The 17,589-nt window shown below is 57.5% G+C and overlaps 1 protein-coding gene and 1 long non-coding RNA gene across 4 annotated transcripts; both read right to left on the reverse strand.

Annotated features, from left to right (window-relative positions):
• Positions 1-6: 6 nt before the first annotated feature.
• SCYL1 (SCY1 like pseudokinase 1) lies at positions 7-11,178 on the reverse strand. Of its 3 annotated transcripts, none has more exons than XM_029956176.1 (18): positions 10,983-11,174; positions 10,475-10,615; positions 10,164-10,286; positions 9,856-10,082; positions 9,378-9,468; positions 9,142-9,297; positions 6,595-6,753; positions 5,630-5,737; positions 4,765-4,878; positions 3,231-3,386; positions 2,525-2,713; positions 2,324-2,399; positions 1,880-2,044; positions 1,499-1,641; positions 815-883; positions 518-727; positions 375-429; positions 7-257 (listed from the first exon to the last, which is right to left on the reverse strand). In XM_029956176.1, the coding sequence occupies exons 1-18, from the start codon at positions 11,091-11,093 to the stop codon at positions 133-135; spliced, it is 2,418 nt and encodes an 805-aa protein (XP_029812036.1). In that variant the 5' UTR covers positions 11,094-11,174; the 3' UTR covers positions 7-132. The 3 variants fall into 3 exon arrangements, with proteins under 3 accessions (XP_029812036.1, XP_029812035.1, XP_029812037.1); XM_029956175.1 differs by having other exon boundaries at positions 815-886; XM_029956177.1 differs by lacking the exons at positions 7-257; positions 375-429; positions 518-727; positions 815-883 and adding an exon at positions 893-1,034 and having other exon boundaries at positions 10,983-11,178.
• Positions 11,179-12,427: 1,249 nt separating this feature from the next.
• LOC115306018 lies at positions 12,428-15,458 on the reverse strand. Its single transcript, XR_003915135.1, has 3 exons — positions 15,258-15,458; positions 14,302-14,516; positions 12,428-13,341 (listed from the first exon to the last, which is right to left on the reverse strand). It is a non-coding gene; the product is annotated as an uncharacterized LOC115306018 (long non-coding RNA).
• Between the last annotated feature and the right edge of the window lie 2,131 nt (positions 15,459-17,589).

A 17,589-nucleotide genomic window follows, 5' to 3' on the forward strand; every position in this document is an offset into this window, starting at 1 on the left:
CAGGGGTGTGAAATAGAATTTATTGTGGCTCTGATTATGTACACGTGAGATGTGGCCGGGCTGGCATGGTTTGTACAATAAATACATCCGCGGGGCCTGCTCTCCGCGGCTGAGAGCGCCCACACCACAAGTTCAGTCCAGCTTCCGGGTGCCCAGCTTCATGGGGCCCTTGGCTGCCTTCTTCTCGGCGCGTTTGGCTTCCATCTCCCGCCGACGCTCCTCGCGCTTTTTCCGGGCCATCTCAGCCTTCCCTTGCCCTGGGAGCGGGGGGAGGAGGAGGCGGGCTGAGGGCTTCAGGACTACAGGGGCCTCGGCTTCCCAGCCTGCCCCTGCCCCTGCCCCATCTGTCAGCCCCGGGAAGGGGAAGCACTTACGGCTCTCTGTCTCCAGACCCTCCCAGTTGTCATCGCCCCATGAATCAGGTCTTGGCTGCAAGGGAAGTGTGGCTGGAGTGGAGGTGGGCTCCCCCGCTGCGCTCCACCCCAGAACGGACCCTCGCGGGACATGTGCCAAGTACCTGGGTGCCAGCCTCCCGGCGTGAGGACACGGCAGCAAAGGGATCGCCTTTGTCACTGGGCTCCGAGCCACCCCAGTTATACTCGCTGGCCAGCCGTGTGCCCTCAGGCGGCGGCTCCGGGGGACTTGGCTCCTGCCAGCCCTGCTCCCAGGAGCCCTCGGCTTCCCAGCTGCTCCAGTCTGACTCAGATTTGGGGTCTAGATTGCTGGTCTGCAGAAGATGGGGAGTTAGTGCCCAATGGCCCGAGGTGGGGGGGAGGGTTGGCCTCACCCTTCAACCCCCACCCATTCTGGTTACCTGCCCAGCACGGCTAGCTCGGCCCCCAGTACTCCAGTCCTCCTGCTGGGCCAACACGGACTCGGCCTCCTGCTGCAGTGCGGGAAGGAGAGCGCGACCATAGGTGCTCCGGCCCTCACCCAGAGGGCAAGGAGGCCTGCCAGCCCCTTCCTTCCCAGCCACGGGCGCCACCCCTTCTTCTCTGGCACTCCATCTCACTTGCTCAAGCCTTGTTTCCCATCTACAGAGTGAACATGCCATCTCTCCTCAGAGGCTGGGGAATGAGATCTAGATGTTCCACACCGATCCCCGCAACCTCAGAGCCGAGACTGCGGTCAGCAGATGGGGAAGTCGGGCCCCAAGGCCTGCCCCCATTCCCATCAGGGTAGCCCCACTCCATCCTCAGCCCATCCCCCGCAGGCTTGGGGGTGGCCCCTGGAGCGACTGGAGGAGGGGCAGGGAGCGGAAGAGACTGAGGAAGATCCACCATTGGCATCCCTGCTCCCAGGGGCCCCTGAGGTTTAGTGGGGGACACCTGCCAACTCTTACCCCCAAGGGCCACTGGTGACACCTACTCAGCAGGGATGCCGTGCAGATGAGGACAGGCGTGACCAGCCAAGACCACCTGAGCTCCCGGAAGGCGGCCTGTGGCCTCTGACCCGGAGTCACCGGGGGTCCCGTGGGGAGCCCCCCAGCCCCGCTCACCTCCAGGCTGCCCCAGTCCTCATCGTCCCATTTGTCGGCAACACTGCCGTCCTCTGCCGTGTCTGTGGCCGCCTCTTGCGTCTCCCAGTGGCCTGACATTGTGGACGTGGCAGGGACGACGGTGGGGGCCGGGGCAGGAAGTCCTGAGGAGCAGAGGCTCACTGAGCTCCCAGATACCAGGCCCCAGGAAGGTCTCAGAACAGGGCAGAGGTGGCTGGGGTCGGCGGGGAAGGTGCAGAGAGAAGCTCATAAGGGACGAGACCCTGCCTGTCCCCTACGTCCCCACTGCCACCCAGAAGAAGCCAGACAGTAACAGCTCCTGGGTGCCAGCACCCCCGAGCCCTCCCTGTCACCGATGCAGCCGCTCTGGGGCACACTCACCCTCGGGCGTGGGCCTCTGGGGGACGCTAGTCTCAGCTGGGGCAGCTGCTGGGTGTGCACGGATCAGCTTGGACGTGAGCGAGGAGACCCCTGTGACAGCCCAGCCCGCCCAGCTGGCTGCGGCTCCTCCCACTCCAGGGCTGGACGCTGCATGGACGTCCTTCTCTGGGCAGTGACAGGAGAGACGAGTATAGTCACCTCAGGCTCTCCTGGGGAAGGTGACAGGAGGGCAGTAACTGGCCCAGAACAACGGGGAGTGGCCCCCCTTCTCCAGGCCTGTGCTCCCCATGTCTAAGATGAGGGAGGTGGGGAGCAGTGGGGTCGGGTCTGCTCTCTGGGGTTGTTCCAGCTTGCAGAGACCCCAGTGACATGGACAGGGGCTATGACAGGTCACAGTCAAGTATGCAGGGGAAGGAAGAGGGAACATGAACGGGGGCCACTCACCCACTTCAGCCAGCTGGGTTGGGTCCTCTGACACAGACTCCAGTTTGGACAGGAAGCTTCGAATGGCCTTGAAGGCCTATGCGGTAGGAAGGGGCAGAGCTGGGGACTGCAGGGTTCCCACCGGGCCAGCTAGGGGCCAGATACCACCCCCCCCGCTGCCCGGAGCCCCAGCTCCCGAGCCCGGGCCCAGCTGTGCCTCACCTGGTCCCGCACGGATTTCTCGGGATCCACGGTAAGGCCACAGAGCACAGGCAGGATCTTGTGGGCACAGTCATTCATCGAGTAGAGGTTGTGGGTGGCAGCAAAGCCCAGGACACCCGCCACCCGGGAAGGTGCAAATGGGTCTTTAGTGGCCCGGCTGAAGGCTGAGGTGAGGACCCTGTGTCGGGTCTGATGTGGGGCAGAAGAGAGGATTCCTGAGCTCAGGCCATCCACGGGCTCCCCCAGAGTCTGAAAACTGTGAGCTAATCGCCAACAAATGAGGGGAATTTTTCCTGAAAACTCGACCTGGGCTTCTCCCAGATCAGCCTGCTCATGCTGCCTCAGGACAACAGGGGCCGGAGCAGCAGCTGGCCTGGGGCCGGGGCCAGTGCCACAGCCAGCGCCACCATCCATCCATTCCTGCTAACCGCCTGCAGCTCCAGACATCTGCATTTACAAACCCTGGCTGGGGGCGGGGGTGCACGCAGGCCCAAGGGACCAAGCCTGGGTTCAGATTCCCGATCCGCCACCTGCTGGCTGTGTGACTGGACACTCCTCCGTCGACCCTCACACATCGGGGCTGGGAGCACCCGGGGCCTGGGTCTCTGGGAGGATGACAGCCCCTGCACAAGGAGACCTGGCTCTGGAGGACCCTGTGGTCCCGGGAACAGGGACAGTACCCCCGGGATCTACGGAGGGCACTCACACTGGCATTGAGGTAGGAGCCGATTTTGCCCAGGCAGACGGTGGTGTTGCAGCGGATGGGGCCCTGTTCGTCCTTGGCCTGCAGCCGCGCGAAGTGCTTCATCAGCTCCACGTTGAGGTTGGTCTCGTTCAGCTTTGGGGCCAGGAGCAGCATGGACTGCAGGGTGCGGGAGTGTGGGAACGGCGGGCCGCACCAGCCAGAGGGCCCCACGCAGGAGTGCGCTGGGTGCTGAGGGCACCTCCCAAACCTGCCCCCCCAACCTGGTCCTGCCCCTGCCCAGAGTGCCGCGCAAGGGAACACCTCTCTGTCCCCGTCACAGCAAAACCTCCGAAGTTTGTGCACACTCCGGTCTCCCTTCTTTCTCTGTCTTGAGTGCACTCTACTCAGACTTCTCCAGAAACACTGACCCACACACACTCTCTACCCACTGGCTCGAGGAGGTCACCAGGGACCTTCATGTTGCTAAATCCAGGGGCCGATTCTCCGTCCAAACCAGCCGTGACCCCTCAGTAGCTCTGACAGTCCTGAGTTCTCCTTCCTCCTTGAAGCTGCCGTCTCTGGTCCTCCAGGGCCCCGCCCTCTCCTCATTCTCCCTTGACCTCGTCAGCTGCTCCTTCTCGGTCTTCTGTGGCTGAGACCTTACTGTTCAGACCCCCAGAGGTGCTCACCAGGCCTCCTCTTTCCCACCTCACCTAGGTGATCTCACCCCTTTCGTGGCTCTGAATGCCCTTGTTAGCTGACAAAGCCCAGATGAGCAGCTCCGGCTCAGACTTCTTCTCTAAACTTCACCCGTATGTAACTGGCAGCTGACTCGACATCTGCACCTGACTAACTAGACTGACCTCCTCCCGCAAACCTGCGGCTCCCAGTCTCGGTAAATGGCAACTTAACCTTCCAGTTGCCCAGGCCAGAAACCTCGGAGCCATACTTGGCTCCCAATCCGCCCAGCGGCACACACTGTTGCCCCACCTTCGGAATGTGGCCCCTGCTGTCCACCCCGACTGCCACCTCTCAGATCTGGGCTCATGACCTCTCAGACTCCGCCTCTCAACCATGCCCCTTCAGCCCGCTAGACCTCTCGCTGTTACTTCTGCACTGGCCTCAGGACCTCTGCACGTGTTCCTTCTGTGGGGAACGTGCTTCCTCCACCTACCGTGATCCCTCGCCTCCTTTCCTTAAATGACACCTCCTTAGCAAGGTCTTCCCTGACTGCGCTTCACTTCACACCGTCACTTTCTAACATGATGTATCTTTCCTGATCCCGTGTACTGTCTGCCAAGCCCATTCCCTCACCTCAAAAAGAAGCTCTGTGAGGCACAGTCCATTCCAGCACGGGGCACAGGGCTGGGCATGGAGAGGACTATAAGCCGATCCCAACCTGCTTTCCCCACCAGCTGCTGAGCCGCAGCCAGAGCCCTACATGCAGGGTCCTACCTGCCCCTCCCTTGACCTGCTCAGACCACAGGCCAAAACCAAGGCTGCTGTGTCCTCAAGTGAGCGCCCTCCGAGCCTCCGAAAACCAGGGCACACCCACCTTGACTGTCTGCTCCCGGATGGCAGGGTTGGTGTCCAGGAAACCGTGCACAACGTGGGGAAAGATCTGGGTGTTGACTGTTGGCTCATCGAGGTATTGGATAAACTGTTCCATCTGTGGCCCGGCGCGGGGGAGAACACAGTCAGCGCCCCCAGCCCTGACCACAGCCACCGGCTCATCTCGTGGCTTGCTCTTCCCCCTGACAGGCACTGGCCAGCCAGGTGAGTCTCCTGAGCCCCTACCTCGCATCTGGCCTATCTCTGGCCTTCAGAGCATGTGGCGTGATGAGGAGAGGCCAGGGGGGTACGGGAAGAACCAAAGACAAGCAGCTGGAGGGCTTGGCCTCTGGTCCTGCATCACGCCCCTTCTTAGAGCCTCTACCATCTCTTCTAGAAAAGGGGTTATAAACCCCAACCAGAAAGTGGCCTGAGGAGGGCTTGCGTGTTTGGCAGCTGGGAAGGGAATGGTGCCTGGAGCCCCTAGGTGCTCGCCGGCTCACAGGAGGCCCCTGCTCTTGATCCCACAGATCCTGTCTGCTGCTCCCAGCCGCCCCGGGGGCTGGCAGGAGTGAGACTATCCCCACGCCAGGAACAGCTAAAGTGACCCAAGCCAAGAGACTAGGGGAGAGGGACAGTTGGCGCCCTGCGGTCCGGGCAGGCTGAGCCTTCCCAAAGCTGCCAATGAATGAGCCCTGTGACTGTCTCCACTTCCTGAGAGCCCAGCCTTACCAGTCCCTCACCTGTGTGTGTGAGGGAAAGATTTCCGGGGTGCTCGAGCCACCCCGCCTGGGGCTGCAAGTGAGACAAGGGTCTCCCCAGCAGCCAAGGTGGGGTCTGGGTGGGGTGGAGGGGGACAGGGTCCTAACCTGCTGTAGGAGGCGGATGCGCATGGCCCGGTCGGTGGATGAGAACATCTTGACCACAACGGGGATGATTTTCTGCTGATACTCCTCAGCATTGAGGAACTTGCCCACCTTTGGGAAAGGGCAGGCAAAGGGGGGCTCAGCTACATCCGCAGAAGTGGGGTGACTTTACTGGGCTCAGTTACCTTCTCTGGACTCCCTGCTGCTCCCAGGGTGGGAATGGGGTGGTGGGGGAGGGCAGCAGACACTTCTGCAGCACCCCCTCTGCCCGTCCTCCATCTCAGGCAGCCCTGCCCTAAACTTTTCGTGTCCAGGCCCCTCTTAGGAGGTTGATGAAAGCTCCGTGCCCCTCCCTGTAATCAGGCACCAACATACCACATGCACACACATGCACACGGAATTCTGCCTCTGATTTCTGGAAGCTCCCAGCCATCAGGATTTGCTGGCTGTCTTCCCCTTGCCCCATGCCAAGCCCCTTCAGGGCCCAGTGTTCTCCCAGGGTGGGCAGAGTGGGGAACGGCAGGTGCCCAGGGAAGGGTGGGCTGGGATCTGAGGGTTGGGGGAGGATCCAGCCCCTAGAAGTCAAGAGAACTGAGTGCCAAGCAGTCAAGAGGGAGGAGGGAAATGGGGTTGTGAGCAGGTGATCCCCTGGGCCTTGGATACCATGGGGCACGCGTCAGACCACGGGCACTGTGCCGGGAAAACAGAAGAAGGTCTGTGGGCTCTCAAGCAAGGAGTCTTTGGAAAAAGGCCTCCTTTAGAGGCCAGGGTTTCACCTCTGCAAGGACAAGGAGTCCGTAGGTTCCCTGACAGCTAATCAAGTGGTCCTGGATTGCTGGACCAAGGGGACATCACCAAGAAGCCCCTCGCGCGTGTGGCTCTGCCCTGACCAGAATGCCCTTCCCCCAAGCCTTCTTTGCCATTCAGACCCACCGGGCCAGTCCCTGGGCCCCAGGGACTGCGCTCACCTTGAAGAGGGGCGTGAGGACAACGGCTCCTGCATTGCCAAACTCGAAGGCCGTCAGCAGCTGGGGCAGCACCTTGTGGCGGCAGAAATCCTCGGGGAAAGAGTCCAGGCTCTTGCTCAGCTCTTGGAAGAACTTTTGCTTCTCAGCCGGCTCTTTGATCTGGGGGTATCAAGGATGGGAGATCAGCCTAGGTCAGCCTCAGCTATGGGCAGGGACAGAGGGTCCCCCCAGTCCCCCAGCCTGAAAGGGAATTTAACTCTATGGGCTCTGGAGCCCAACTGCCCGGGTTCAAATCCCAACTCCCTCATTTAGCAGCCACGTGACCTGGGGCACGATTCCTCCATCTGTGAAATGGGATAATAACCGTACAGAGCTGCTCTGCAGATTCAACCAGAAAACGTGTGTGAAAGCAGCCAGCACAGTGCCTGGCGCGCCATGGGTGTCTAGTCAGTCAGTGACTGTCATTCCCATCACTGCACCTGACCTGTTGCTAGGAAAGCAGCCACCTGGGGCATCAGACCTTCGGCAGCATCGCCTCCCCTGCTCACAAACAACAACCCAAGGTGGGAGTACCGTTACCACCAGCACAGCAGTGAGAAAACTGAGGCTCAGAGAGGGGAGGGCGCTTAGCCCATCCACGTGACCCTGGCTGGGCACGGGGTCAAGCTGTGCGGAAGGGAGGGATCAGGCGTAGTTAACCCCGAGACCTAGTCCTCCCGCTGAGCCAGACAGGCCAGGCCATCAGCTCCGTGGTCCCCGTAATCTGCCTCTGAGGCCCTAATCCCCACAACTCACATCTCCTGAGAACAGACTATGCCAGGAGGAGTTAAACGCTAAGACTTTTACACAGGCTAAATAAACCCCCCACAACTTCATAGGATAGATGTCGACATAATCCACATTTAATCCAACAGGAAAGCTAAGGCACAGAGATGGCAAGCAATCTGTCCAAAGTCACACAGCTAAGCAGCAGACAGGACTCAGCAGTCTAGCACCTCCACTGTGCTGCACCCCGTGAGGAGATGCTGTCATTCCCTCAGGTACATGCAAGGAGATCGAGGTCACCAGCCAAGAGTGACTGGCCAGGGACTATACCCTGGTCCTGAATGCTTCCAAAGTTCCTGTGCCTTCTACCGGACCCTCATTCCCCAAGCCGCTGCCTAGCCCAGAAGAGCTGACCTCTGGCTGGGAATGAGGAGGACCCGGCGGGCCCTTGAGTAGCTCAGTCGGGCGTGGGAGGCAGACCTGGTGCTCTGACAGCCAGGGTCTTGGGGAGCCAAGGCCCAGAAGACCAAAACAACACTCAATGTCGCACCGCTGGGCTCTCTCCACCGGCCAGCCCGACGACAGGAAGAGGGGCCCCAAGGCCCTGCCCTCCCTCATTCTCCTTGGGCCTGGCCAGAAACAGCCCATTTCCTATGGAGCACGTTATAAGAAGGGCGGCCCGGCAGACTCAGGAGGAGAGCTCCACGTGACAAAGTCTCCACTGCCCCCACTCGGCCCAGGAGGCACAGGGCCCAGCACCCCTTCGCTTTTCCCTCAAGATGAGGCTCAGGCTCCCAGCTCTGAAGGCCCTCCCTGCCCCCACGCAAGTCAGGATTCCACGGGCCCTGTTCCGTCAAGGTCCGGCAAGGGTCTCACTCCTCTCCCCCTCCAGACTCTCCGTCACCTTTCTGTGCCCACCCCGCCCCCACCTGGCCGGTCAGAGCAGGCATTCAGGGCTGAGCCTTCCTCCTGCATTCCCTCCAACAACCTACAGGCCAGCAGAGACTATTAGTATCCCCATTATACCGATATGGAAACTCAAGTTCAAGGAGATTAAGCCAAGGATTCCTTCCTCACATCTTTCCATTTGCCTAGAACATTCTTCCCCAATTCCCATTGCCATGGCTGCCACCTTCCGCCTCTCTGGGTCTCAGTTCAAATGTCACCGCAGAGAGAGTCCCTCCCTGAGCACCCTGACCCACAAGTGTCCTTCCTGGTGCTTGTCCCCATCCTGGGAGCACACATTTCCTCACTCACGGGTATTCTGTCTCTCTCCCCCAGCGAGAGTGCCTAAGGGTGGGGACCTGGTCCATTTACTCCCTGCCAGACCCTTGCGGGCAGGGATCTGGGTCTGACCCTCCCTCCAGACCCTGCTGCCCACGGCACATCGCAGCAAGGGCAAGGCATCCATCAGGGCCAAGGCTGGCATGTACAGGGGGAGTTAATGGAGTGCCAGGGGCAGTCACGAAGTACCTACTATGTGCCAGGCACTATATTATGCACTTCCAGCTCACCGAATCCTCACCGAGATCCTTTTGAGGTAGGTACTATTCTAGAAAAGAGCGTCTGACAAGCTGCACATAGGAGTTGGAGCCAGAGTTCAGCCCCAGAGAGCTGTCCATGGTGTCTCTAGCCCATGGTACCCCCAGGGTCTAATTGTAAGGGAGCCCACAAGATGGGAAGGGAGGTCTAGGATGAAGAACCCAGGACCAAGGCCCAGAGCCGGGGGGGGGGGGGGGGGGGGGGGGGGGGGGGGGGGGGGGGGGGGGGGGGGGGGCTTACCTGAATCTCCTCCAAAAAGAGGTTCGTCTCCACAAAGCGATTGTTCATGAAGCCACCGGGCCCCCGGCAGTTCTGCAGGAAGCGGGCTGGGTTGGGACGCACTTTGGGGTTGGCTCCCACTAGCTCGCAGTAATGGGGCACCAGCGATTTGGGGATCTGTGCCAGAAGGGTCAGTGTCAGGGCAGGGCTGGCTGGCTGGCTGGCAGACAGGGGCTGGGCTTGGGTCGGACACTCACCTTTCCAGGGTTGCGCAGGGCGGCCGCCCGAGGTAGGGGCCCATTGAAGACTTCCCAGATGAGGCAGCCCAAGCGCCACATGTCGGCTGACCTGAGGCAGTGTGACCAGAGCCGCTCAAGGCCCTGCCACCTGCTAGCACAGACCTCCAACCCGCCTTGGGCAGCAGACACTAAGTGTAAGGCAGACCTTGGGCTACGCCTCTCAGCTGATCGTCCCAGCAGCCCTGAGAAGCAGGGCTCATTAGTCCCATTTGACAGATAAAGAAAGTGAGGCTCAGGGGAGCAAGGACATTCACCCCGGCTCATACATCTTTCAAACTCAGGACCACCAACACACACCCAAAGCCTGCAATTCTCCTGCCCTACCTCCCTGAGGACCCTCGTTCCCTCCCTGGGCGGGCAGCAGGGGGCAGGCACCTGCCAGCCAGTTGAGGGGTCCCAAGGCCATAGGACGTTCCAGAATAGGGCAGTCACCCACCATTTCTCTCTGACCGCTCTGCCACTGCCATCAGCCAACTCCGGGGGGTCATACTGCTCAAGTTCAGGGATCCCCTTCCGGGGGGGGCCTCCACCATTGCCCTGGGCTGAGTACATGTAGTCCAGGCCCCCCAGCTTCCACTCGCCGGCGCGGTCCACGAACACGGCGGCCATGCAGACGTTGTTGTGAATGAGGCTGCAGTCATTGACCAGGAAGCTGAGGGCTTTCTGGGGGCAGAAAGAGCCATGGCACTCCAGCACCTGGAGCCCCGCCCTACCCTCCTCACCACTGCCCACCCCCCAACGCACCACGATCTGGTGTAGCCCCCAGGAGAGTTCCAGGTCTTTCAGGCCACCGGCCTCCGCTCGCTCCTTGAGGTACATTCCCAGTGGGGTCACTGCCTCTGTCACTACATGGAGGCACCTGTCTGTCTGAAGAAGGAGACATGGCCGGAGAGGAAACATGAGAGGCACAGGGAGGGAGGTGGAGAAGGGGAAATCAAACCTAGGGGTGCGGAGGCAGGAAGGGTACAAGCGGAGGGGCAGGAAGACAGAAGACATGGCTGGGAGACTGGGAGAAAGTGAGGGGCAAGGATGGGGGCAGCCTGGGGAGCAGGTACCTCCAGCCCATCGATGTAGGCCAGAATGTTGGGGTGCCGTAGAGTTTTGAGGCGCTTGAATGCAGCTTTGGCCACCTGGGTCTGCTCTTCGGCACCGGGCTTCACGTCGTACACGAAGATGGACACCGGGCTGCCTGTGGCCTGGGGGGAGGGCAGAGGGACCTCAAGGATGTGGGCCGGGCCCCCGGACGACCACTCCAGTTCTGAGATGGCACCCCCCCGCCCCGCCCCCCGGAGCTGACAAGTGCCGGGAGAAAAGGGCCACCTCCGAGTCTCTCCCCAGGTCAGCCTTCGGGGACTGAGCCGGACCCACGTGACCCCGGTTCCGTCCGCCGGTCGTCCCTCGGTCCTTCCGCCCGCCACGTCGGCACTGCCCGCCCCCCTCCCCCGGCCGGTTGCCCCGGAGGCTCCGCAGCCACGTCAGGCGGGGCGCGACGCGGCGGGGCCGGCGGAGCTGACTAGGCGAGGCCGAGGTCGGCCGCGGCCTGCGGAGCGGGGCCGCGCTCACCTTCTTGCGGCCGCGGTGCAGGACCCAGGGCCCAGGCGGGCCGCCCTCGGGGGGCTCCGGGCTGAGCTCGAACGGGAAGTCCCGGACCGGGTCCCGGGAAAAGAACCACATCGTCCCCGCCGCCGCCGCAGGCTGGGACGCCTCAGCTCCGAGTCCTCCGGCTGCCGAGCCGGGCGGGGCGGGGCGAAGGCGTGGTCTACGCGGTGAGCGGAGCACACAAACGGGGCGGGGCGTTGGAGGCAGGCGAGGGGAGGGGAGGGGAGGGGCGAGGAACGGGGAGGGGCGGGGCCTAAGCTGCGCAGAGGCCAGCAATTTGCTGGCCAGTTACCAGGTGTGCAGCCCTGGCAGCTCACCCAAATCTGAGCCTCTGTGTCCTTATGTCTAAAAATGTGGGTGGGTCCATCTCCCAGAGTTATTATGGGGATGAGACCTTGAGAAGGAACCGGGGATGGAGAAAGGGAGGCAGGGAAGAGGAGAGAGAGGGAGAACGATGCAAGAGGAACTCATAAACCAATGTGAAGGGGTGCAGTGAGAGGTGGGGTAGAGACTTAGGGAGGACGATTGTCCCCCAGCCAGATGCTTTCTCTCACCAGCCAGTGGGGAGCTCCAGTATCCAGTGAAGCATCAGTGTTGGTGGAATGGCCTAGTGACCAGGGCAGAATAGCACCCCTGAGAATCGGCAGGGGCGGTGGGGGTGGATTAAAGCAAAGGTCCAGGGGAGGCCCAGGAACCCTGTAGCAGGGAGGCAAGAAGCAGTAATCCCAGGAGGCGAGCAGAATGGAGAAGGATCAGCCCAGCAAGTCCAGAAGAGGCAAGAGGGCCAGGAGGGGCCCCTGCTCTCTCTGGTCTACAAAGCCAGCATCTTGTCCCAGCTCCCCAGTGCCTGTGCAGGAAGGGATTGTCAGTGGCAAAGTGGTGTCAGCAGCCCAAAAGCCAGTCACACACTCGGCTGGACAGAGCCTGGTGTCCAGGAGACTGGGTGGGCAATGGTCCCTCTTCAGGTAGGTGTCAGGGGACCCAGGGTTGGGGACAGTCCTGCAGCCACATCCTATGGAGTGTGAGTGAGATCCTGGAACTGATTATGAAATGTTAGCTGGGAGGCCTTTGGAAGCAGATTCGAGAGCAGGGATGCCAATGTTAGCAGAGCCGGGTTCAAATTCTTGCTCAGGCCCTCTCACTGGCTGTGGGAACTCACCTCATCCTCCGGGAGCCTTGGTTCCCTCATCTATAAATTGGGGTGGACAGTGCTCTGCACCTCACCTGATAGAGAACAGCCGCTCAGCAGAGACCTTGTCCCAGTACCTGGAGGGACAGTCACACAGGAGGGTTAGACGAAGTGTTGGCTGCTCAGAGCAGAATAGAAATAACAACTAGAGATCTTTCTGTGTAACTCTTGTAGGAAGACAAGACAACACTGTGAATGTGGAATCCGGTGTACTGGGAGGCAGGGGGGCTTACTGTCACTGGAAGGGACCAAGTAGAGGTCTTGAATGCCAGAATCCAGAGTCTAGAACTTCATCGTACTGGAGAGATGAGCCAGAGCCCCAGCTGTGTGTTTGGGGTGTGAAGTGATGGAGAGGCGACAGTTCGGAGCCATGGTTGAAGGGGACCATGTTTGAGAACATAGGGCTCACGTGGTGGCGTCTAGTTCTCTTGGCAAATGTTTGGTCTGTGCAATGCAAGGGGCCTCGCCTGGAGATGCAACAGGTGCGGAAAGGGAAGACCCCTGGGCTGGGGGAGACCTGGGAGTCCCCAGTGCACAGAAAAACAGAGGGAGGCGGGGGCCAAGTCTAGAACAGTCTGGGCAGGGCACACCAGAAAGCCTAGTTACAAATGGAGAATCCAAAAGGGGAACGTCCCTACAAATTCTCTGTTAACTAATCCTGCTTCTGCAGTGAAACTCACTCAGCACAGAGATGCTGGTGTCTTAGGAAGGATTCCAAGTTCTTACCTGTGCCCACCCTACCTTCACATCGTGAGCCTCCACGCCATCGACTATGAAATGGAGGTAACACCAGCTCCCCATCACTGCCCTGTGACGGAGCGCTGGTGCTCTCCTGTGCAGAGGAGCGCCCCGAAGCTCTGAAAGCCCTAGCAACAGGAAATGGCAGCCTGGGCTCTGTGCTGCTGGCTGTCCCCCCGTCGCCGGCCAGGACAAGTCCCAGCAGCCCTGCAAGCCCCTCCCCCCCATGACGTGTAGGGGTCTTAGGGCAGGAGGCGCAGGTTCCATGAGCACCAGGCCAGCTGCTTCAGAGTAAATACAGTAAGATGTTAAGCAGGCAGAATCTCGAGGCAGATATGTTGGGTTGAATCCCGTTTTATGGGGTCTTGGGCAAGTCACTCCGCGCCTTCTCCTCATCTAGAAAATGAAGACCAGAAAAATAACTAAGCATTTGCCACTGTGGTTAGGAGACGGACTTGGCCCCAAATAAATAGCATGCCGGCAAGGGAAATGGAAGGCCTTAGAACGGAAGTTGTTGACAAGACTTGTGGCTTGGACACAAAATAAAAAGGGAGAAATTGGAAAGGTGCAAGGATGGAAGTGATTTATTAAGCAGACATCTTCAGATGATGACATGGAGAGGGAAAAAACACACCCACCAAAGCAGGAACATGAAACCCTTAAACACGGTGCCTCGGACAAGGCAGAGCAGAGGGAAATAACACTGGAATCACAGTCAGTGATTTTCAGGGACAGTATTTTCAGTCCTGGGATACGTCCAGGTAGCCAACTATTTTTGTTTTCTCCACAACGCTGAGGGTTTTTTATTCCCACTGTAATGTTTTATTATCGGAAGAGTGATTTTCCTCTCCTTTCATTATTGAGAAGCATTTTTCAGTTCCTAAGCTGATAAGAAGTTGTAAAAAAAAAAATCCTTTGGTTTTGTGTGTTCAAGTAATACTCTGCGTTGAGAGCTTCTGGAAGTCGGGGCGAGGAGGACCTCCGGCTCTCAGGAGCTGCTGGTGGGGATTAAGTGACACGGCTGTGGTGAAGGGCCACCTGGCCACACCTGCTACCCTGTGCCCCAGGAATTCTGCTTCTAGGAATGGATGCGACACAAACCCTCATTCTAGCATGCAAAGATTTATGCAAAGTTGTGTAGCGAAAACCTGGATTACGGAGTCAGACTATCTGCATCCCGCCTCTGCTGCTTCTGAGCTCTGTGACCTCGGACAAGTTGCCTACTCTCTTTGTGCCTCAGTTCTTTCCTCTGTAAAATGGGTAGGGTAATGGTATTTACTCCATGGGTGACGTAGGCTGAATAAAGCCTGCTCACAGTGTCTACCTCTTACTCCCTGGACCCTGTGAATATGTTACCTTACGGGGTCAGAGGGACTTCACTGTCGTGATCAAGTCAAGGATCTTGAGATGGGGCGGTTATCCTGGATCATCACATGGGCCGGGTGTCACAGGGGTCCTTCTAAGGGGGAGCGGAGATCACAGCGAGTAGTAGATGTTCCCCAGGGGAGCAAGAGGGCGGAGCGACGGGAGGGAGGAGCCATGGGCCACGGAATGCAGGCAGCCTCTAGAAGCTGGAAAGGACAGATTGTCCCCTGCAGCCCGCAGAAGGGACGCAGCCCCGCCAACCAACACCTTCCCATTTTGGACTGCTGACATCCAGAACTGTAAAGGAATAAATGTGTGCTGTTTTAAGCCACCCAGTTTTTGGAAACTAATAGAAGAGGCGGGCTGTGAGAATTTGAGTCACTATACGTAACTGCTTCAGTGCAAAGCATGTGGTGAGTGCTCAGTGGCCGACTGCTCTTCTGTGGATCATAGGGCCATTCCTAGTCATGGAAGAGGGGGGTAATCCCAGTGTCCATCAGGAGTTGAGGGATTCCAAACGCCATTCATACTATGGAACCACAGCTGCCGGCTAATGAGGAAGAGGCTACTCAATAGGTATTGGCGTGGAGCAGCGATGATGACAATGACAGGGACAATGATGATGTGACCGCTGTTTTGAGTCCTCCCTACATGTGGGGCACGGAGCTAAGCGCTCTCCCTCCGTCTGATCCTCGTAACAATATGTGAGATCAGTTTCAGGTTGAGGGAAACCACAAATTAATTTGAACAGGGAAAGCCTAATATAAGGATTATTAACTATAACAGGGGATTGGAGTAACGGGGTCGGCTAGTAGGAAGTAAAGGGAAAGCTAAACAGTACCAGACTAGCAGAGGTAAGGAGCAGCCCTCATCCCCAGGGCCCACGTGGAGCACTTCCTCCCTCAGCCAGAAGGGCCCCCATCCGGCCCCAGGTCTGAGATCCAGACCTTGTTGGAGAGGGACGGGCCGGCCGTGGCTCACTGGATAGTAGAGAAGTTGCTGAAGTACTGCACAGGCCCCATGGAACTTGCTGGAAAGCCATCCCTTCGGGTGCTGGGGAAGAGGCCCCTCCACTACTCCCGGGGTGGGAGCGGGGCGCTGGGGGAAGCAGCGGCCGGCGGCTGCGGCTGCTGGCAGAGCTGTACCCGTGGCAGGAGCTGAGCTGCACAAGTTCGCCGGGCGACAGAAGACGCGGGGACAAGCGCATCACAACCAGGAAGTAAAACTTCTTCATCAAGAAACGGCTGCCCACGCCCTCTAGTGGCAAAACTCAGTATTGCTCCATCTGGCGAAGGAAACTCAAGGGCCCAGACCCCGCTTTCCCAGAGCCAACAAACAGGGATGAATTTGGGGCGCAGAGGCAATAAAATAGTTCCACTGTCACAGATGAGGAAACGGAGGCTCCAGAGAAGGGGGGGCCGCAGAACCAGCCCAAGGATTTGCTTTGCTCTCCAAAGTGTTTAGAAAGCGGGTGGCAAGGTTATTCCTGTTACGGCATTGTGGTAATACCGCCACCAGCCGTGAACATGCGCAGACAAGATTCTCCAGTCCGGAGCGATACCCACCAGACGCCAGTGGTCCCCTCCAGGGCGTGGAGATTACAGGGAATTCTCCTTGCTATATTATCGGGCTGAGGAGTATGAAATCCCCGACTGCATAGGTCAAAAAAAATTCTGAAGGTGGGGAGTCTGGGTGGCTCAGTCGGTTAAGTGTCCCAACTTTGGCGCAGGTCATGGTCTCCCCGTGCGTGAGTTCAAGCCCCACACGGGTATCTCTGCTCTCAGCACTGAGCCCAGGTCAGATCCTCTGTCTTCCTCTCTCTCTGCCCCTCCCCTGCTCTCTCTTTCTCTCTCAAAAGTAAACAAAAACATTTTTAACAAGAGAACAAAAAATAGTGAAATATTGGACATTTCATACAGCTCAATGTAATATTTCTGTGATGTGATTTTTGAAGTTTTTATGAGCATGAGTTACTTTTATAAACAGAAAAGTATGTATGTGTGCACATATACTTACACACATACACACATATGCATAATAAACGTTGGTATCGTGGTTGTGCACTTTGGAAAGTCCTTCTTCTGTCTTTCACCCGTAGTGGTATCTTTTCCTCCAATAAAATAGAAACTTGAAGCTTAGCTAACAGGGATCCAAAGACTTAGGTTTCTAGAGCTACTTGCTGATGGCCCATCCTTTAATTCTTGACAGCGTACCATGTGAAAACCTGTCTCTTGTGTTCTTTCTACTTACTTGATATTTAAGCCACGAAACAGAAAAGCTGCTGTGAACCAATAGTGGATCTTATGTGGCAGTAATCAAATTTAATTTTAGAAAGGATTTGACTTGTGCTTTGTCCTAAGTCTAAATATTGAGAATTAAAGAAGACATTTCAGTGTCTACAAAAACATGAGAATAACTTTAAGGGAAAAGCAACTTTAAAAAATTTATATATAGTTTATTTATTTTTGAGACAGAGACAGAGCACAAGTGGGGGAAAGGCAGAGAGAGAAGGAGCCACAGAGTCTGAAACAGGCTCCAGGCTCTGAGCTGTCAGCACAGAACCCAACTCGGGGCCCGAACCCATGAACCGTGAGATCATGACCTGAGCCAAAGTCAGATGCTTAACCAACTGAGTCACCCAGGTGCCCCAGGAAAAGTAACTTTGTGTCCATACTGTTGCCTTCCCCCAAAATGGGTATGTGGTGTTTTTTTTATTGGGGGGGGTTGGCAAACATGATACCCAAAAAAGAAGCTTCTCGTGGTTCTTGCTTGCTGTGTTAAGCAGAGTAATGACCCCCCCCACTCCTCCTAATGTCCATATCCCGTCCTCAAAACTTGTGACTATTACATGAAAAAGAGGAAACTAATGTCAGAGATAGAATTAAGTTCATTAATCAACTAACCTTAAGATAGATTATCCGGGTGGGCCCAATGTCATTACCAGAGTCGTTGAGAATGAAAGAGACCCACCTAAGCACAATATATATTCTCCTCAAATACACACGGAGTGATGTTCAGGATAAACCACATGCTAAGCCAAAAGATAAGCCTCCATAAATTTAAAAGTATAGAAATAATACAAAGTGTGTCCTCTGAACCCAGGTGAGAGAAATTAGAAATCAATTATAACAAGAAATTTGGGAAACAAATCTGCGGAAATTACACGCAACACACTCCCAAATAACTATATTTCAAAGTCAAGAAAAAAAAAATCAAAAGAAATTAGAAAAGATTTTGAGATGAGGGCTGCCCGGCTGGCTCAGTCAGAAGAGCAAGTGA

Source organism: Suricata suricatta, chromosome 11 (assembly GCF_006229205.1).
Source record: "Suricata suricatta isolate VVHF042 chromosome 11, meerkat_22Aug2017_6uvM2_HiC, whole genome shotgun sequence".
Lineage (NCBI taxonomy): Eukaryota > Metazoa > Chordata > Mammalia > Carnivora > Herpestidae > Suricata > Suricata suricatta.

Bases quoted from the DNA above. Each gene is read 5' to 3' on its own strand.
- SCYL1 (XM_029956175.1), bottom strand. From the start codon at position 11,093: ATGTGGTTCTTTTCCCGGGACCCGGTCCGGGACTTCCCGTTCGAGCTC. The intron at 10,083-10,163 runs GTGCGTTGGGGG...TTCTGCCCCCAG, and splicing joins GGGGGCTACACCAGATCGTG to AAAGCCCTCAGCTTCCTGGT. The intron at 430-517 runs GTACTTGGCACA...CTTCCCTTGCAG, and splicing joins GCCGGGAGGCTGGCACCCAG to CCAAGACCTGATTCATGGGG.